At 44.3% G+C, this 21,502-nt stretch overlaps 1 protein-coding gene across 1 annotated transcript in view; it reads right to left on the bottom strand.

Moving 5' to 3' along the window:
* DNAH7 (dynein axonemal heavy chain 7) overlaps positions 1-21,502 on the bottom strand; it is a 148,087-nt gene that overhangs the window by 44,847 nt on the left and 81,738 nt on the right. The window contains exons 36-46 of the mRNA XM_079974784.1: positions 21,019-21,174; positions 19,748-19,916; positions 18,380-18,506; positions 17,495-17,714; positions 15,673-16,545; positions 12,908-13,137; positions 10,103-10,433; positions 8,765-9,111; positions 5,302-5,482; positions 1,624-1,809; positions 674-837 (exon numbers count right to left, since the gene is read on the bottom strand). Of these exons, the coding sequence (XP_079830910.1) occupies positions 674-837; positions 1,624-1,809; positions 5,302-5,482; positions 8,765-9,111; positions 10,103-10,433; positions 12,908-13,137; positions 15,673-16,545; positions 17,495-17,714; positions 18,380-18,506; positions 19,748-19,916; positions 21,019-21,174 (2,984 nt within the window). The remainder of the gene's footprint in view (positions 1-673; positions 838-1,623; positions 1,810-5,301; positions 5,483-8,764; positions 9,112-10,102; positions 10,434-12,907; positions 13,138-15,672; positions 16,546-17,494; positions 17,715-18,379; positions 18,507-19,747; positions 19,917-21,018; positions 21,175-21,502) is intronic.

Genomic DNA, 21,502 nt, shown 5'->3' with positions numbered 1-21,502 from the left:
AGGCCTGGCCATGGGGCAATGTGACCCTCAAACCAAAAAACACTCAGCATCCCTGGTTTAGAGTACAGTGGTAACCTGGTTCTCAAACTTAATCCGTTCTGGAAGTCCGTTCCAAAACCAAAGCATTCCAAAACCAAGTTGGGCTTTCCCATAGAAAGTAATGCAAAATGGATTGATCCGTTCCAGACTTTTAAAAACAACCCCTAAAACAGCAATTTAACATGAATTTTACTATTCAACGAGACCATTGATCCATAAAATGAAAGCAATGAACAATGTACTGCAGTCACACAATCTATCAGTAGCTGAACTGGGTTCCACACAGTCACAAAAACAAAACAAAACAAACCCACGAAAACAAAAACACAAAATAAATAGCAAAAACAAACAGACCTCAGCGTAACATTCAAAACACAAGTGTGGCACTCAAATCAGAAGCGTAACACTCAAAAAGGAGCATGTTCGGCTTCCGAAAAAAGTTCGCAAACCGGAACACTTACTTCCGGGTTTACAGTGTTTGGGTTCCAAGTTGTTTGAATACCAAGGCGTTTGAGAACCAAGGTACTGCTGTATTCCTTCCAGCAGTGGCTGAGATTATATATTTTTTTTAAAAAGCTTTTTAAAAAAACACTATTGAGATTAATGATGTCTGTCTGAAACATCTACTACTTACGAGATAATAATGCCATTGTCAATGGAAAATGTGTCAGAAGGCAGCCCGGCAATGTTCCAGGCTCGGATTTTAACCGGGTCTCCTAAAGTTGTCGTTAGAGAAAAGTCATCTGAGCAAGGGATGCCTCTTGCCTTCAATGTCAATATCCAGTCCTGTGCTTGGTTCTGCAAGGGAAGGGCGCCAAGTGTTAGCCAAAGTCACCTTCGGCCACTGCTAGATCTGCATGAGAAGCAATGCCAGTCTCATGGCAGTCCAAAGCGTTAGAGCTCACTGCCAAAGTCTTGTCGCCTTTGGTGACTGCAAGGGCAAGTCTGTGTGTTCCTCCTTACATTTCTAAACAGTATGCTTGCCACCAGTTATTACGGGGACAATACAGAAATCCAAGAGCTACTTCAAAGTAGAGCTCTCACCCAGTTAGAAGAAATCTTAGTCAATTAATCATGGGTGTTTCAGGCAATCAGTTGATTAATAAATAATCCATTAAATCCGCACATATCTGCATATAAGGAAGAAAACCTTAACTTTCAACTAGAAGTGAAAATGATCTCATAAGGAAGTGTGGCCATTTAAACTGCTAGCATGAAGTTGGAGTCCCATCAAAGAAAAGGACAGAAGTATCTAGCCTCTGCTCGATTATTTCCCCCATTCTCTGACTTCATCTATTCTAACCTGTCGGAACCAAACCTGAAAGTTTCATTAGTGTCTCATTCATTTGTGAGAGCAAAGAGGAGCCACCCATTTTGCTGATGATCCTGCTCTGGAAAAAGTCCCAGAGTTGTGTTCCCCTGTGTTCCTTCTCTTACAGAAAACACCAAGTTTTATTTTAATCTCTTTATTTCTGTTCCAGATTCAGTTAAACGTCTGGCCAAGTTGGGGGAAACCAGCTGCTTATTTGGTATAGAAACATTTCAATCACACAAAAAAATGTCATTTATTCCTTCATTCCTTACCTGACGGTAGCTGGATGTGAAGGCTCCCAGATAAGCCACAATGCCTGATGAGATGAGGATATCGCCTGTCAAATTGATATACTGCTTTCCGAGTTCCAAAGCTGTCTGGCTCCAGCGGGTTTTCTCACCTCCAAGGCCACCAAGTAATTTTTCTGCTCGGTCCAGCTTTTTGCTGCACAGGTCAACCTTAAAATCAAAACATAAACTTTAGGCAAAATACTTTGCAGCTATTGTTACCGCAGATTTTGCTTTTAATGCTTCTGAGAGCAAGCACAGATGCATCGATTTTGCCAGGCTATATTATTATTTCCCAATAAAATAAATGGCCTTTGGATTTGAAGTTGCAATGCCTTAAGGGGGAAAGCGGGGAAGAAAACGTGTGTGACAGATTGTCATGGCTGAATTCAGCAAGGTCTATGGCATTTCCATTCTTCTTTCCTTCAAATAAATTATTGCCTTCCGTCTGAAATGTGAAATTGATAATGGATTTATATGCGATACAGAAAACAGTAGCATCTGAAAAAGCAATGCATAGCTCACGAAAGCATTGTGCTGACTTATGAAGGTCACTTTCATATGAATGCGAGCCATGAGCTGAATTTTCTATCGGCTTCTCAAATATGTCTGCCAATATTGGAGATTTTGGAAACGCCGCACAGGGCTGCAAATTCACACAGGAACCAACATTGTCTGCTGGCTGTGAATCTATGCTGCAAACATTCTTGCCTAATGAGAATGGGAGGAAGAAAAGGAATCTGGGAGAGACCTGGACCTAGGGACTCCTCCTTCTCCCTTGTTTCTTCTTTTAAACTCCCCAAATTTGGTAGGAAAAATTCAGGCATACAGGCAGAAGCTGTACCTCTGCCAGACTAAAGTCCAACACACAAAGAAGTCGTAGTTGCATGCTACAAAGAGAGACTCCCTTGGGTTCATTTTCTCTTCACCTTTATTTCATTTCAAAGCACAATTCAAAGCGTTGGTGCTAACCTTGAAAGCCGTAAACAACCTTGACCCAGAAGGAGTGTCCCCACCCCCATCGTTCAGCCCGGACACTGAGGTCCAGCTCCAAGGGCCTTCTGGCGGTTCCCTCCCTGCAAGAAGCCAGGTTACAGGGAACCAGGCAGAGGGCCTTCTTGGTAGTTGCACCTGCCCTGTGGAACTCCCTCCCATCAGATGTCAAGGAAATAAACAACTACAGTGGTACCTCTGGTTAGGTACTTAATTTGTTCCAGAGGTCCGTTCTTAACCTGAAACTGTTCTTAACCTGAAGCACCACTTTAGCTAAGGGGGCCTTCTGCTGCCGCACTGCTGCCAGGCGATTTCTGTTCTCATCCTGAAGCAAAGTTCTTAAGCCGAGGTACTATTTCTGCGTTAGTGGAGTCTGTAACCTGAAGCGTATGTAACCTGATGTGTATGTAACCCGAGGTACCACTGTATCTGGCTTTCAGCTGCAGCGGCAGCGGCAGGGCTGTGAGGAGGGGCTGCCTGGCGCGCCCTCCGCGGCCCTGACGCGCGGGGACTGCGGCAAGCGCTGAGAGCCGCTGCCTGCCGGACGCCTTCAGCCCGGACGCGCGCACAGCTCGTCGGTTCCAAGAGGCATGGGGCTCTGCTACAGCCTGCGCCCGAGGCTCTTCGGCGACTCCGGAGGCAGCGAGCGCGCGCCCCCAGATGTTGCGCCCGGTGCAGCCGGCCCCCCCTGCACCCCCCACGTTACGCCACTGGCTTCGCCTAAAAAATCCTAGCAGCTGTAGTTTGTTCAGGGTGCTGAGAGTTGTCAGGAGACCTCTATTCATCTCACAGAGCTAGAGTTCCCTTGGAGGGTTGGCTGTCAGACTGTCAGCCAGCACTATAGGAGGGAGGATGGAAAGGGATGGAGAACGAAGACCAACAGCAAGAGGAAAGAGGCAGGAACAGGAGAGCGAAGTGTGGAAAGGTGGAAGCCAGTGTGACTGTGGGAGAGGAGGAGGAGGAGAATGCTGTTAAGGGAGAAAAGGAACCAGAAATTGGAGGAGAGAGAGCAGTAAGAGGGCAAATGGAGGAGGATCAGAAAGGGAGCAAAACACCTTACCAAGGACCCCTTTTGGGAAGCCTGTCTAATGCTGGCAGGCTCTATGGATCCCTTCTACTCGGGTGTTCAGGGGGATCAGATAGACCTGTGTAGAATAGGAGCTATCCATTGCACACAGACCCTCTCTGACAAAAGACCGGGTTCACATATGACTTGGAACTGACATCACTGTTACCTAGCATGGCAGCAAATCCAGATATCTAGGGAGCTCATTAAAGCCCGTGGCCTAAATTTGTCTTCTCTTTAAAGGTAAAGGTAAAGGGACCCCTGACCATTAGGTCCAGTCGTGACCGACTCTGGGGTTGCGGTGCTCATCTCGCTTTACTGGCCGAAGGAGCCGGCATACAGCTTCCAGGTCATGTGACAAGCATGACGAAGCTTCTGGCGAACCAGAGCAGCACACAGAAACGCCGTTCACCTTCCCGCTGGAGCGGTACCTATTTATCTACTTGCACTTTGACGTGCTTTCGAACTGCTAGGTTGGCAGGAGCTGGGACCGAGCAAAGGAAGCTCACCCCATTGCGGGGATTCGAACCACCGACCTTCTGATCGGCAAGCCCTAGGCTCTGTGGTTTAGACCACAGCATAGCATTAACTAAGGCAATACTCACCAGCAATACAAAAAAGGCAATATTCACCGGCCAACAGGCAAGGCATAAGACGGTTCAGAAACTTCAGCTAGTGCAGAATTCAGTGGCCAGGTCGCTTACAAGGCGGTTTGAGTATATTACACCGATCCTGGTCCAGCCGCACTGGCTACCAATTAGTTTCCAGGCCCAATTCAAAGTGCTGGTTTTGACCTATAAAGCCTTAAAAGGCTCAGGACCACAATACCTCAAGGACTGCCTCTTTCCATATGAACCTCCCTGGACCCTGAGATCATCTTCTGAGGCCCTCCTCCTCCAGAGGTCCAGAGGGTGGCAACACGAGAACGGGGCCTTCTCTGCAGTGGCTCCCCGTCTGTGGAATCCTCTCTCCAGGGAAGTTTGCCTGGCACCTTCATTATACACCTTTCGGCGCCAGGCAAAAACATTCCTTTTTAACCAGGCCTTTGGTTGATCTTATTGACATCCAGAACCCTTTTAGAATGTGGCTTTTGGAGGCGGGGTGAGGTATTGGGTTACTGCTTTTGGTTTGATTTTATATGTTGTGGTCTTGTTGTGAACCGCCCTGAAACCTCCGGGTATAGGGCAGTGTATAAGTTGGATGAATAAATAAATAAATAAATAAATAACCCCAGCACAGAGTCTTCCATAAAGCAGGCACCCCCAAACTCGGCCCTCCAGCTGTTTTGGGACTACAATTCCCATCATCCATGACCACTGGTCCTGATAGCTAGGGATGATGGGAGTTGTAGTCCCAAAACAGCTGGAGCCTCGAGTTTGGGGATGCCTGCATAAAGTGTCTCTTGATGCAACTGACTCTGGAGGCTGCCAGGAAGAAAATGGCAAAAGGAAAACCGTCTTCTGCCAGAGCTTCTCAGGATCAAAGTCCCTGAATTTTTAAATGGTGCATCTGATTGCCAGATGCCTGACAGCCCTGCTGCAGGTCAGGACAGAGGCACCCTAAATAAATAACACGAACCTACGAGCCAACTCCATGTTACTTACCTGGTTCTCTAGGTCTGCTTTCTCCTGCTTCTTTTGTTCCAGTGTCTTTTGAAGTTTCGCGAGCTTGTCCTGAACTTCCTTCAGGGCAGCTTGTTTCTTTCTCAAACCATCCATAGCAATCTTCAGCTCCCCTTCAGCTGCGCTCAGCTTTATCTTCTTAGGGGCAACAACTTTGGCCACTCTGACGAAATGGTAACATGTCACAGAGACCGTTTTTAGGCATCCACGTGGAAACAAAACACAACTTATGCCCCATTTTTGCATCAAGACTCCCCCCCCCCCGCCACACACAGAGCCACACACATGGCAATTTTTGAGGTATTAGTTTTTTGTACTTCCTTCTCCCTAAAACACTTGTTTTTGTATGCACTCAAACTTTAAAATACTATTTAATGCATTTTAAATCACAAAATATGGAGAAGTGCAAAAACAGAAAAGTAACTGTGTTGTAATCTACGTATTAGCCTGAAAAGCATGTATCAGGTTGGCTTACTAAAAGATGCTGATTGAACAAAATCCTTGAGCATCCCAACTAAATTCTGAGACTGTCTGTTCCACTGTCCAGCAGCTATATTATTATTAATTAAATTTGTGTACTGTCCTATACCCGCAGGTCTCAGGGAGGTTCACAACATAAAACCACAATAAAAGGTAAAAGGGTCCCTGACCGTTAAGTCCAGTCACAGACAACTCTGGGGTTGCGGCGCTCATCTTCCTTTACTGGCCAAGGGAGCCAGCGTTTGTCCGCAGACAGCTTCCGGGTCATGTGGCCAGCATGACTAAGACGCTTCTGGTGAACCAGAGCAGCGCACGGAAACACCGTTTACCTTCCCGCTGGAGCGGTACCCATTTATCTACTTGCACTTTTGATGTGCTTTCGAACTGCTAGGTTGGCAGGAGCAGGGACCAAGCAACGGGAGCTCACCCCGTTGCGGGGATTCAAACCGCCGACCTTCCGATCAGCAAGCCCTATCTTTATAAAACCACAATATAAAATATATAAAATATAAAAAATATAAAAAACCACAATATAAAAACACAAAATACAGAATAAAAATAGAAAACATGAACAACCCAATAACCACCACCCCTTGCTCCCCAACACATTTTAAAAGGGCATTGGGTGTCAATCAGCCAATTAGTAATGTGGTTTAGTAAGGTCAAAAGTATATTGTTGCTGTTTGCTCACAAGTAAGGCTGCCCTATCTCTCTCTTGCTAGGTGTTTGCACATAAAGAATGCTGATAGTCAGCTGGCGTCCCTGAAGCCAGGAGTGCAGATCATCACATCTACACTCCTACATTGGCTCCCAGTACGTTTCCGAGCACAATTCAAAGTGTTGGTGCTGACCTTTAAAGCCCTAAATGGCCTCGGTCCAGTATACCTGAAGGAGCGTCTCCACCCCCATCGTTCTGCCCGGACACTGAGATCCAGCGCCGAGGGCCTTCTGGCGGTTCCCTCATTGCGAGAAGTGAGGCTAAAGAGAACCAGGCAGAGGGCCTTCTCGGTAGTGGCGCCCGCCCTGTGGAACGCCCTCCCATCAGATGTCAAAGAGATAAACAACTACCTGACATTCAGAAGACATCTTAAGGCAGCCCAGTTCAGATAAGTTTTTAATATTTAACGCTGTACTGGTTTTAACATTTGATTGGGAGCCGGCCCAGAGTGGCTGGGGAAACTCAGCCAGATGGGCTGGGTATAAATAATAAATAATAATAATAATAATAATAATTATTATTATTATTATTATTATTATTATTATTATTATTATTACTGGGCAAAAGCAGATGAATGCTCATCTGCATGACTACTTCTATGTCTTCAAGTGTGTCTGGCACCTCTGAACGGGGGACCCTCAGACTTCCTGTGTGAGGTTGGTGGAGAAGGCCCAATCACACAGGATTCCTGATTCGGGGGGAGCTTGTAAGCACTGCTGAATGCAGTGAAGTCATGAGGGGAGGGGTGGTGCATGCAGGCCTGCCTACAGATGATGATGATGATGATGATTATTATTATCAGGGGTGTCTTGCCCATAGAGGCAAGTGGCGCGGGGCGCCAAGTTCTGGAGGGCACCAGGGAAGAGGCGGAGGCTGATACCTCCCGGAATCAGCTCACTGCCCTCGCCCGCCTCCACCATGCCGAAGCAGCGCCGCGCCCAGAGCCTCTGCCTGCCGTGGCCACCACTGCACGGGCCCAGGGAAGAGGCAGAGGCTGGGAGCAGCGCCTCCCAGCATCAGCTCACTGCCCTCGCCCGCCTCACCAAAGCGCCCGGAGCCTCTGCCTCTTCCCTGCTGGAGGAGCCGCCCTCCAGCCGCTGCCCGCCTCCTCCAGCCCTGCAAAGCAGCGCTGTAAAAAGGTCGGCAGCTCTGGGAAATGGGAGGGGGCGTCAGAGGGATCTTTGCACCACGGCACCAGATATACTTAAGACGGCCCTGATTATTATTAATAATAACTAATAATAATAATAATATAGTCATACCTCAGGATAAATATGCTTCAGGTTGAGCACTTTCGGGCTGCGCTCCGCGGCGACCAAGAAGTAACAGAGCACGTTACTTCCGGGTTTCGCCGCTCGCGCATGCGCAGATGGTCAAAATGACATCACGCACATGCGCGAAAGCAACAAAACACAACCTGCACACGCGCAGATGCGCTGTCGCGTCTTACGTTCTGTTCGGGATGCGAATGGGGCTCCGGAACAGATCCCGTTTGCATCCCGTGGTATCACTGTAATAATACAGTCATACCTTGGAAGTTGAACGGAAGCTGTCCCAGAAGTCCATCCGACTTCCAAAACGTTCGGAAACCAAAGCATGGCTTCCGATTGGCTTCAGGAAGCCAATTGGAAGCCGCGGAAGCCCCATCAGACATCAGGCTTACAAAAGTAGTTCGCAAACTGGAACACTCACTTCCGGGTTTGCGGCATTCAGCAGCCAAAACGTTTGAGAACTAAGCTGTTAGAAAACCAAGGTACGACAATAATAATAATAATAATAATAATAATAATAATAATAATAATAATAATAATAGGGTGGCAGTTTGCTCTTGAAACTTTCTATGCCTTGGTGAAGAAGAAGCAAACAAAAGAAATATCTAGCAAGCAAAATCCTTCATTCATATCTAAACAGGCCATGCAAAGCTGTCTTACAATGATGACTTTAATATGGGCCCTGAAGTTCTTCCAAACTGCCTTTAACTGATATTTTAGTGCTGCGTATCTTAACGTTTTATGCCGTGCTTTGATATCCTCTCAAGACCACCACAAAACACACTGCTTTAACTGCTGCTGTTGTAATATTTGTAGATGCTTCCGTGTTTTATAGATTGTGGTTTTATGGGTTTGTGACACGTTATTGGGTTTTATGTTATTAAATATGCTGTGAGGAAGGCGCCTTGGGAGGGGTAAGGCGGAAAGGCGACCTCTCAAAGCTGAAATGAATGACTGCTCTTAAAGAAGGACTTACTTATCATAGGAATCCATGGCAATGACCCATTTGCAAAGGCCTTCTGCGGCCGTGGAAGCATTACGAATCTTCTCCGGCACAAACTCAGGATTGGTGATATACTGTTTTCTAATGATGCTCATGTACGCTGGAGGGATGTTGTCCTTGTCGTACTCATGAAGCGACTGCAAAAATCTCATGTCCCCCAGGAGTTTCTTAGCAGGACCCCAGAAATCTTCTATCTTTTTCCCTGTACCTGTGGGATCCGGAATTTTATCTGCCTTGATGCCTTTCAAGATGCAAATTGTTTCCATGACGAGCTTCACACCAGCGGGCGGACTCTTCATCGACTTCACAACAGTGATATCCTTAAAATAAATAATAGTTCTTCTGTCTCTAGAGTTCAAGCATTCTGCTAGATATCATCTCAATATACCCATATCAGTGTGTTAGCATCAGAAATCTTGCAGTGAATGCACCATCAATTTCACACCTCACATTCCAGCCTCCCCAGCTTATATTCTTATTCCTGCCTTACCTCACCACCATCTACATCAGGGGTCAGCAACCCTTTTCAGCCGTGGTGGGCAAGACTATTTTTTTTTGGGGGGGGGAATGAACGAATTCCTATGCCCCACAAATAATCCAGAAATGCATTTTAAATAAAAGAATACACACACACACATATATACACATACATACACACACACACACACATATATATACATATATATATACAGTGGTGCCCCGCAAGACGAACACCTTGCAAGACGGAAAACCCGCTAGACGAAAGGGTTTTCCGTTTTGGAGGTGCTTCGCAAAACGAATTTCCCTATGGGCTTGCTTCGCAAGACAAAAATGTATTGCGAGTTCCTGCGGGTTTTTTTCCCCTTTTCCCCCCCTTTTCCTAAGCCCTAAGCCGCTTATCAGCTGATCCGCTGATAAGCCGCTTATCAGTTGATCCGCTAAAAGCCGCTAAACCGCTAATAGCGCTAATCCGCTAAGCTGTCAATGGGCTTGCTTCGCAAGACAAAAAAACCGCTATACGAAGAGCCTCACAGAACGGATTAATTTCGTCTTGCGAGGCACCACTGTACACACACACACACACACACACACATATATATATATATACATATATATACACACACACATACATACACACACATACACACACACATATATACACACACACATATATAAACATACATACACACACATATATACCTATATATATATATACACACACATACATACACACACATATACACATACACATACACATAAACACACACACACACACACACACACACACATATATATACACACACACACCTTTATATAGCCTGAAGGCCATACCTGAGCAGTCAAAGTGTCAAGGGCAGCCAGGGCACTTTCCAGGATTGGCAAGGCTTCGGCCAAATCAGCATCGCACTCATCTTTGATCGCTTTGGCAGCCATGGCTTGCTCGTTAGCCACGATTTCATCGGCCTTCACTATTTTCTCCGTTTTGGCAACTTCCAGGGACTCCTTCTCAATCACGAGCATCATCTCGTCCACCTGCTTGCTGGCTACCCTCAGCTGCGGCTGCAGGGCTTCCAGCTCTACCTGCATCGTGGCCACCTGGGCTGCCGCCGAGTCCAGTTTCTGCAGGCCAACCTCGTACCTTTTCTTCATTTTCATCACCTGCCTGGAAGCAATTTGAGAGACGTTCACACGGGCAACACACATTGCAAGTGTCGTCAAGTTAATCCAAAATCAGCCCCTTTTACTGAACGCACATCTGATTCCATTTCCCCTTACAGTAACCAGTTGTGGTTCGAGGACCCGAACCCCGCGCAGTGGAATGAAACACAAGGACATGTGATATAAGGTTAATGGGCAAGAAAAGGTCACAACTTTATTGATTATAGCAAGTGAAAAGGTATTGGCTTAGGCATTGGATTACGTCAGTTGACTCCACCCACTTGGAGAGGGGTGAGTCTAAAAAACAAAGGGGGGTTTATTCACCAGTAGGTGGAGCCTGTTGATGCTAATCCAACTATAGGCTCTCCCCTGATGTCACCGAGGGTCGTGCCATGGCCTCCCGCCAAGCAGGCATCGGACAGAATACACGACCGCCGGATTCCTTTAACGGAATACCCCTAAACATTGAAGGCATAGGCGATGGCCACACCTAGCACTTCGACACACCACAACACATTATTCCAATGCCTAACCGCCACCCGAGCCCAAAAGGGGCGACAAAAAGAGAGGGCTGGAGGCTGGCGCCACAGCAATTCAGGCTGCTGTACACGCCCCCTTGAAGGCACCTGGTCGGGTGCCTGGCCAAGGGCGGGGGCGCCAGCCAGGTGAGTGGGAGGCAGGGGGCAAACGCCCCCCTGCTTGAGGCGGAGTCCGGCTTCCAGCCACAACCACTCCCCTCTCTTGCAGGGAGGAGAGTCTCTATCAATCTTCTTGAGTTTTTAAAGCCTGACTCAATTTCATAACCTTATTAACTCAAATATCTATTTATTTCACATATTCTAAGATTACATTCCAAGGTAGCCAGCAACCTACTTTTAGATAAATATTACTTTAACTGTTTTTTAAACTCACTTTCCCCTGACAAGGCCACAAATCCTGGCCCAATTTGAGGTACTGGTGTTTACCTATACAGTGGTACCTCGCGTTAAGTACTTAATTTGTTCCAGAGGTCCGTTCTTAACCTGAAACTATGCTTAACCTGAAGCACCACTTTAGCTAATGGGGCCTCCCGCTGCCGTTGCGCCACTGGAGCTCGATTTCTGTTCTTATCCTGAAGCAAAGTTCTTAACCTGAAGCACTATTTCTGGGTTAGCGGAGTGTGTAACCTGAAGCGTATGTAACTTGAAGCGTATATAACCCGAGGTACCACTGTAAAACTATTCCTAGCCTAGGATTAAAGTACAGTAATTCAGAGACAGACTCTCCCTGTTTTAGCCTCTGCGTTGCCTACATTTTGGCAGTTTGGGCCCTGGGCTCTGTGTATCTTCACTTTTTCAAGTCCTAGAGAACCTCCCTAGGAGTCAGGAAATGTAAGTCTTTCAAATGCAGATGGGGCACAGCATGACATCTCAACTGCTCATTTTGGCAGGCTTTGTAGGCTGCTTTGAGCACTGGGAAAGCCAGTGCAAGCTAAATAAATGAATGGGTGGTTAAGCGCACAAATAAATACAAACAAACTCAATTATATAAAAAAATTAAAAGCGAAAAAAAGGTTTCTAACAGCTCAGAAAAGCAGACACTATCTTGCAGAGACGAAAGTCACCAGCTACAATATTTTTATTAGCCTGATATCAATACAGGTCTATGCTCATCATTTGGGAAGCATCAACACCTTAAGACAGGCATAGGCAAACTCGGCCCTCCAGATGTTTTTGAGACTACAATTCCCATCATCCCTGACCACTGGTCCTGCTAGCTAGAGATGATGGGAGTTGTAGTCCCAAAGCATCTGGAGGGCTGAGTTTCCCTATGCCTACCTTAAGAGAAGAAAGAAAAGGGTTAAAACTCTTAGGTTTGTTTGTTTGTTTATTAATTACAAAAGCTTCCTTGCCTGGTCATCTACAGGAAATGCTTACTCATGAAGGACGACCAAGCGAGAAAAAATGCACCCCTGGTCTAACACCCTACATGCCAATAATAATAATAACAATAATAATAATAATAATATTTATAGCCTGCCCATCTGGCTGGGTTTCCCTAGCCACTCTGGGCGGCTCCCAGCAGAATTTTTAAAAACAAGATAAAACATCAAACATTTAAAACCTCCCTAAACAGGGCTGCCTTCAGAAGTCTTCTAAAAGTCAGACAGATGTTTATTTCCTTGACATCTGATGGGAGGCGTTCCACAGGGCAGGTGCCACTACCGAGAAGGCCCTCTGCCTGGTTCCCTGTAACCTCACTTCTCGCAGTGAGGGAACCGCCAGAAGGCCCTGGACCTCAGCGCTGGACCTCAGGGTCTGGGCTGAACGATGAGGGTGGAGACGCTATACATTGTATGTCCAAGTAGGGAATAATGAGAACAACCCCCCTTTTGTGCATGCTATACTCAATCTGTTATATGGGGCTGGAAGTGCAGGCTGGGAGCGGGGGAATGCAAGGCTATTTCTCATATCAATTTTTTATATTAATAATACTTACGCCCTATTCTTTTCCAACAGAGATTTGAATGTGGAAATCAACTCCAGGTATGAAGTAGGTGTTACATAGTTGTGTCTCTGGAGTTCGTTAAAGAATGATTCAGACAAATTAATGGTAGTAGTATGAAATTTTTGACACATATCGATGCAGCCATCTCGGGTTTCCTCTGACATTTCGATATCTTCTAGGGAGCGAGTGGCAACAGCCTGCAACGCGTCCGAAGGCCACGACTAAATTTAAGGAAGAGGAGCAAATAATTTACTCTTATCATGGAAACAAGATATTGCATAAATAATGCGTTAGCCCAAAAATGGAAATCGAGCGAGGTCCCAACTAAGGAAGAATGAAAACTTAAATTGATGGAATATGCGCAGCATGCGGACTTAACATATAAAATAAGAAAACAAGAAGAATGTACGTTTAAAGAAGATTGGAAAATGTTTATTGAATATATGGGGGGAAATTGTGTACACCTGAAAACCCTGGCAGCATTAAGATAAATTCAACAGTGTAAACAAGTTTTGATGGCTATATTAATGGTTTGGTTTATGTAAAATGTGCCGGGATTTATGATATGCAAAATGAACCATGGAAAGAGAAGAAGGGAAGTCATTGATATCTTAAGGATGTAAAAATGAGTATTTTGAATACAAGGGCAGGGACTAGCAGTTTAATCAGTAGCTTGATAGCATATATATATATATATGCGCTTCCTGGTCATATGTACTAAACTGGGATGAAACATGACACACTAAGTTCCTATGACAGTATTGACAATATGCCTTCAAGTGGTCACAGCTGAAAGTATTCTACAGGGATTCTGTTATGTACACTGGAGGGACAGTCCAACACAATATTAGTCACACTTAAACCTATAGAAATTAATAAGTTTAAGGATCAAGGTAATCATAATGTCGGTGTTGTGTCTCTGGAGCCCCAAGCCCCCTTTTCTTGCTCAGAAACAACTGCGGAGGGGCCTGAATTGGTTGGGGCCATGACACAGAGGGAGTGGTTTCTAGCCCTCAGCTTTTGCACCATGGCCCTAATCCAAATCACACATGCACATACACACCCCAAAAACTATTAGCCACAAGCTAAAGCCAGAATATATGTTTTCCCTTCTGAAAAGGAGAAGTTGGCAGACGTCCCATACCAAGATAGGCTGTGCCCATGCTCGCAGGATATTGAATGTATGGAACACAGTTTATTGCATTGCAATCTGCAAGAAGAAGAAGAGGAGGAGGAAGAGTTTGGACTTGATACCCCGCCTTTCACTCCCCTTAAGGAGTCTTAAAGCAGCTAACAATCTCCTTTTCCTTCCTCCCCCACAACAAACACTCTGTGAGGTGAATGAGGCTGAGAGACTTCAGAGAAGTGTGACTAGCCCAAGGTCACCCAGCAGCTGCATGTGGAGGAGCGGGGAAGCGAACCCGGTTCACCAGATTACGAGTCCACCGCTCTTAACCACTACACCACGCTGGCTCTAAACAGCTTAGACAGCATCTGATCAATCCAGTACTAACAGAACAACCTGGAATTGTCGACTTTTTTCATGTCAAGGTTCTCCTTGAGGGTAAGTTGTAGCAAAATTCCTCTCAGAGACAGTATAAGTCAGAAATCAGTATGTACAGGCTAAAGCTCCTCTGTTGGCTAGCAAGGCTGATTCTACACCTTAATAACTGTTGATTATTATTTATTGTTGCTGTACTGTGTGTTTTGGGTCTATAGACTGCAATAAAGCTGTGTGTGTGTTGGCCACAAGCAAGGAAGCCTACAGGCTTAAGGGGTTAAGTATCACATGGTACTACAAAAATAAGAAGGCACCACCTTCCATTTGCCACATGCAGCACTGTTTCAATTCTGCTGCAGTTCATCTTCCACTAAAAACTATTCTCAGTGGAAGGGTTATATTAAGCAATATGTTTGAATGTTGAATGTGTAAATGTATGTCTAAAGAAATTGGATAAAACAGAAACCATTAGATGTACTGCTGGGTAAATGTTTAATGGTTGTTGTATTTGTTTAAAAACAATTAAGAATGGTTTTGTTTTTTTAACCGCATTATTCTTCCCACTGTCTGCTATAGCTAAATTCCATGACCTACAAAATTCACATTATTAATTCCACAATGTACAGAATTTTTGTTAATTGCATTGTCAGTACACTCTTCCACCCAATTCATTTTGTTTTTTGACAAATTAATAATAATAAATAAATAAACATAAAAAACGTGCACCCCACACCCCTGAGACCATTCTATTGTAACTATCCAACCTTCCAAAATTTCAACACCTCTTGCGATGGTTTGACCCCTTTTCATTTTAACAGTACAAATTCTACAAATACAAATTCATTTCAATGTAGAGAGAATGCAATGTAAATGGGTGGTCTGTGTGTGTGTTGAGGACAGTTATGTATTGTTTGCAGGCTGAAAGCAACGGCAACAGTAAATTCTGATCATAGTTATTGGAATGATGCCCATTCCATATATGGGGACGAATAAGCAAACATCCAGATTTCCATTCCCATTTCTGTTTTCATAGGAAATCTCCAACATCCGTATGTTCAGAATGCATCCAGGGGACTACAGATTTGCCTATTCCTCCATCTAAAAATGACTGCACATAGCAAACTATCACATCAAGCAGAATTCCAGGATCTAACATTGTCAAGTTAAATAGAAACGTTAAAGAGATGCTGCTTCTCACGATGTACTCATGATGAAGCTTGCATCACAGAATGTGCATATTCCAAAAGGCCCCTACCTGAAACCAATCAATAGTGCAGCAGTTAACAAGCGCCGGGAACTTTCTAAGACGATTACGGAATGCATCTCCAATGGGACTCATGGCCAAGACAACATGCAACTGGTCTCGGCAGCGGTCAATGAACATGTTGAAAAGGGCAATGGGGCTGCCGTCCGTCTGCTTCGTTCTGTCACGCTGGCGGTCTATCTGACGCATCTTTTCACAAATTTCCTGCTTCTCGTCGACCGCAAAGAGGTTTGGTACCTCTCCGGCATTCAGCAAGTTGTTGATGTCTTCCAAGAACGACTCCCTTTTTATCTGGCTATCGGTGAAGAGGAAAACCCCTTGCATCTCTCCTTCGGTAGATCTCCTTAGGATGACTTTCAGGTCCTCATGCCATTCATTGGTCCCGTAACTCTTGGATATTTCAACCTGGAAAGGCGTGTAGTCTGACATATATGCAGCCAAACGGGTCAGGGACTGCCGCCCACTTCCTCCAACACCAACCAGAAGCGCATGGCTACGAGGCTGCTTTAGAATACGGGAAATTCTGCAAACATGTTCTATGGCAAATCGGAATAAGACCAGCTGCATGGGTTTCTTGCTCATTTGGTTGTATTCGTCCAAATGGCCCTCTACGACCACCCTCAAATGGTCCACATCCAAGACCTCTCTGTAGTTTGTATCTTCCCTTTTAGGATCATGGAAATCGCAGAACATCAGGCTTCGCAAATCATCTTCACTCACCAAACCATCGCCATCAAAGTCCAATCTCTCGAAAAGTTCGTCAAACTCTTCTTCGAATTGGCTTTTCATTACTTGTTGGATGCAGCCAATGAGCCAGGATCGATCCGCTTTATCTACTAAGCGATCGTAATACACCCGAAGGACCTGCACGACAAATGGCAATATGGTTGTTCTAATGGTGGCAATTCCAGTCACAAACATGAAAATGGAATGGGAAGTCCCTCAGGTACAATATGTACCGGTAATTAGAATTAATATTGTAAAGGAGTGTAGGAAGAACTTAACACTAGGGCTTAAGTGAATACTATGTTTCATATGGGAAAAAAAAAATATTCATTTTTCTATCAACAAAACATTTACTGGTTGGCAGGATGGGAGCAATAATTAAGATCTACACATTAAAAGTTCCACAGGGGAAATGCAAGTTCAGTTAACTTCAAACCAGTAAATAAACTCTTCATTTATACTCTATGCACTTGTCATTTATTTAGCAAAAGCCAGAAATTAATCTTTGTATTACACTCAAAGGTGGAATAGAGCAATACTGAAATATAGATACACAAGTTTTATCAAATACAAAAAAAAAAAAGGTTTATCTTCTGAGATTTTCACCCCATCCATCCTAAAGGGCTGAGGTGCGTAACTATTTAAAGCAATGTCACCCACTTGAAAATACAGTTAGATGCCCCCACCTCTCTGTTGACTTGCTTGAAAGCTAATATAAAAAAAAGAAATCTTCTGAAAGCAGCTCAGGCTTGACTCCATTATGCCTTTTGTGTATCTCGTAGAGAGCAACAACGTATGGATTTAACAAATTTTTTAATACTAAGTAACTGAAAGAACAGCCATGTTCTAAATCAGGCTTCTTCAACCTCGGCCCTCCAGATGTTTTGAGACTACAATTCCCAGCATCCCTGATCACTGTTCCTGCTAGCTAGAGATCATGGGAGTTGTAGGCCAAAAACATCTGGGGGGCCGAGGTTGAGGAAGCCTGTTCCAAATCAAATAATTTAACTGCCTCACAAGAAAATACTTTTTCATCATATCAAGACAAAAGCCTTCAGTTATTGACTAATGACAACAAAAAGTTTACCTCATGAACCCAAAGGCGTTTTATTGTCCCTGTAGATGCTGTCGTTTCAGGTCTCGACAGGCAAACACCTTGGATGACACGAGAGAAATCACGCAAGTTGAACAAATAGTGTGATTTGGTTGGAGTCGGGAGCAGATTCTCCATAGCCTCTTTATATACTGTCATGGTGCCGTTTACAATCTGTGCTGTCAGCTCAACATATTCTGGAGGGAAGCTATAACTGTTGGTTTAAATGTAAAATGCAAGAAATAAAATGACTCGTACAATGCTACCGAGCAAAACATAAACTTTAATGCACTTTCCTGCACTTGCTAAACTCCTTGGGCTGCCAATCAAGGATGGCTATAACAGCCGTACATATATGTCGGAGGTTTCTAAAGATATAAGTGGTAGTGAAGCTGTTTGTCAGTGGGAACCACCAGGAGCCATTAAGGAATTATTAAGAAGGGAGAGGAAGTCCTGCTCCTACCACTAATTGTCAGGAGATAATGGTGGCGCTATGGTCTAAACCACTGAGCCTAGGGCTTGCTGATCAAAAGGTCGGCGGTTCAAATCCCCGCAACTGAGTGAGCTCCCATTGCTCAGTCCCAGCTCCTGCCAACCTAGCAGTTCAAAAGCACACCAAAAAGTGCAAATAGATTAATAGGTACTGCTCCGGCGGGAATGTAAATGGCATTTCCGTGCACTGCTCTGGTTTCGCCATAAGTGGCTTAGTCATGCTGGCCACATCACCCAGAAAAACTGTCTGTGGAGCGAACAAACGCCGGCTCCCTCGGCCTGTAAAGCGAGATGAGCGCCGCAACCCCAGAGTCGTTCGCGACTGGACTTAACTGTCAGGGGTCCCTTTACCTTTGCCGTTTAATGGTGGAAGCAAACTTCACTTACCATATACTGAGGTGCCAATCAACTATTCTGGAGAAAATTGTATACATTGACGCATCATCAAACTCATTGATGGTAACTGTATTAAAATGTCGCAAATACCGAGGAGTAATTGGGTTTCGACCTCCACCTGCAAAAAGAAAGCACAATTATAATAATAATAAAGGAACTACAATGCACTGCAAATTCAACAATGGAAACGCTTTTAGTAGCCAATTTGGACCAGCTTCTGCTAACCATTACAGTAAGTGAAAAGCAGGTTTTCATCAAGGACAAACTCTATGACCCAGATGCATATTCTCTATAGCGGCAAAATCCATTTTATTTGCAAGTAGGGAGAACGTTGAAGGACGCGGGTGGCGCTGTGGGTTAAACCACAGAGCCTAGGGCTTGCCGATCGGAAGGTCGGCAGTTCGAATCCCTGCAACGGGTTGAGCGCCCGTTATTTGGTCCCTGCTCCTGCCAACCTAGCAGTTCGAAAACATGAAGTGCAAGTAGATAAATAGGTACCGCTCCGGCGGGAAGGTAAACGGCATTTCTGTACGCTGCTCTGGTTCGCCAGAAGCGGCTTAGTCATGCTGGCCACATGACTCAGAAGCTGTACGCAGGCTCCCTCGGCCAATAAAGCGAGATGAGCACCGCAACCCCAGAGTCGGTCACGACTGGACCTAATGGTCAGGGGTCCCTTTACCTTTACCTTTCATGTCTGGATTACCAATGTTTTATGGATGGTATTTAATGATTTTATTGTCTAATTATGTCAATAAAGGCTGAATGAATGAGTAAAGGATGAGTTGAAAAGGATGTTCAAAGTAACTTTTATTTAAAAAAAACCCAAAGCTTTTCTTTTGGGAATTATAGGGACCTAACTACCTAAATTGTATACAAATTCATTTATGTATGCTGCTACAGCAGCAAGAATTTACTCGCCCAAAAATGGAAAGAAGAAGTCCCAGTAAAGGATGAATGGATACAAAAACTTATGGAATATGCAGAAATGGCGAAACTTACTTTTTGTAAAAGAATAGAAATGGCTTATTGAATATTTGCAGATAAATTGTAAACAGATAAAAACATTAGAAGGATTTTTGTAATAACCTGCAGTTTTATAAGAGTATATATTTACAGTAGATAATTAAATGAGGAAGTTAAATGAATTTGGATACGCAGAAGATATTAAAAAATAAATTTAAGGAACCACAGAAAGAGGGGGAAGGAAGTCAAATTTCAAATTTTGAAATGTTAAATTGATTGCAAATCTAATGAAATGTATAAATTTGAAAAGTATAAATAAAAAACGATTTTTAAAAAAGAACTGTGTTCCAAAAGCACCAAAAGAAAAGCTTTCAAAATAAATTCAAAAGGTCATACCTGGTGGCCCCATTGCACACATGATCTGAATATCCACCAGTTTAATCACAGAGCAGTCCTTCAGGTCATACCAGTTCCAATGATCTAACCACTGACGAAGTAACTCTACAGGAGGCTGAGCCCCATAAACTTCTCTTGCTGGCATATTGACATCATCCACAAATACAACCTGTAAATAAAAAAACTATTTTTCAACACTTATTCTGTACATTGCACAAATGCCTATGCACACAGAGTGAACTTCTTACTATTATTATTATTATTATTATTATTATTATTATTATTATTATTAAAAATGTGCTTCTGAGCTAGAGATGGGCTAATCTGTCAATTTCAGATTCTCTTATTTACAATTTCGCATTCAGTTCTCCATAGTTCCAGACCAGTCTGCAACTAAAAAAATTAGTCCTCATGAAAATTCAAAAGCATTCTAATGCAAATTTCTATATGCACATATTGCCTAATATGCACATTTTTGCAAAGCAATTTCCCCTAATACAATACATTTTGTTTATTTTCACTAACATATGCATTTTATGCACATTCTAATCCAGTGTGTGCATTTGGGCACACACATGGCTTGGCTGGCTAACTGCAGTGCAAAATTCAAAGAAGTGGGACTTTTGAATCATGGCTGTGTTTCAGGTCACATATTGTTTGGGGAAGTGTGAATCAGGAACATTATTAAATTGTCCAGATTAAAGTGTCCGGCAGGCCGGATTAGGCCCACGAAATGGACTTTGGACATGCCTGCTGTATACAAACACTTTTGCCCTCCCTGACCGATACATTATGTGCTCATTTTTGTCTTCAGGTATCTGTAAGGTAAAGGTAAAGGTACCCCTGCCCATACGGGCCAGTCTTGACAGACTCTGGGGTTGTGCGCCCATCTCACTTAAGAGGCCAGGGGCCAGCGCTGTCCGGAGACACTTCCGGGTCACGTGGCCAGCGTGACATCGCTGCTCTGGCGAGCCAGAGTCGCACACGAAAACGCCGTTTACCTTCCCGCTGGTAAGCGGTCCCTATTTATCTACTTGCACCCGGAGGTGCTTTCGAACTGCTAGGTTGGCAGGCGCTGGGACCGAGCAGCGGGAGCGCACCCCGCCGCAGGGATTCGAACCGCCGACCTTTCGATCGGCAAGTCCTAGGCGCTGAGGCTTTAACCCACAGCGCCACCTGCGTCCCTTCAGGTATCTGTAGCTGGGTGCAAAAAAAATGACATGAGCATTGTGACAAGTCTGTAGTCTTGTTTTGCTTTTTTTAAAAGTTACCATTCTCTTTCCAAGAGGGGGACCAAAGACTCCTTTTCTCCTTTTATCCAGCTTTGACATAATGATGTTCTGAGTCTGAGCTGCTGTAGTCTGCGCTGAGAAGTTAATGAGCAATGGTTTGTAGATATCCTTATGTAAGCGGTTTAAGAGAAAATCCTATAAAAATAGTTGAAACGGAGGGAGAGAGAGAGAGAATGGGTCACATGAGCATATACATCTGACAGCTTATATAGCCTACTAGCAAAAAGGCACACACACACACATCCTTGTATTTATTGCCAGTCGTCTAAATGCAGTAAGCTTTTCCACGTCAAGCTCATGAGCAATTCTGCTTATAAAATGATGAGACAATAATGAATCCACGGTCGTTAACATTCACAGTGCCTTAATGAGGTTCCTGCAGAAATAAACCAGGGTGATTCAAAATTTTAGGACCCATGGTTTTAAAGAAAACGAGGTGATGCATCACTGATACTCCCCATAC

Source organism: Podarcis cretensis, assembly GCF_951804945.1.
Source record: "Podarcis cretensis genome assembly, chromosome: 1".
Taxonomy (NCBI): domain Eukaryota; kingdom Metazoa; phylum Chordata; class Lepidosauria; order Squamata; family Lacertidae; genus Podarcis; species Podarcis cretensis.
The sequence above is the reverse complement of the archived record's forward strand: the minus strand, read 5'-3'. Positions and strand labels throughout refer to the sequence as shown.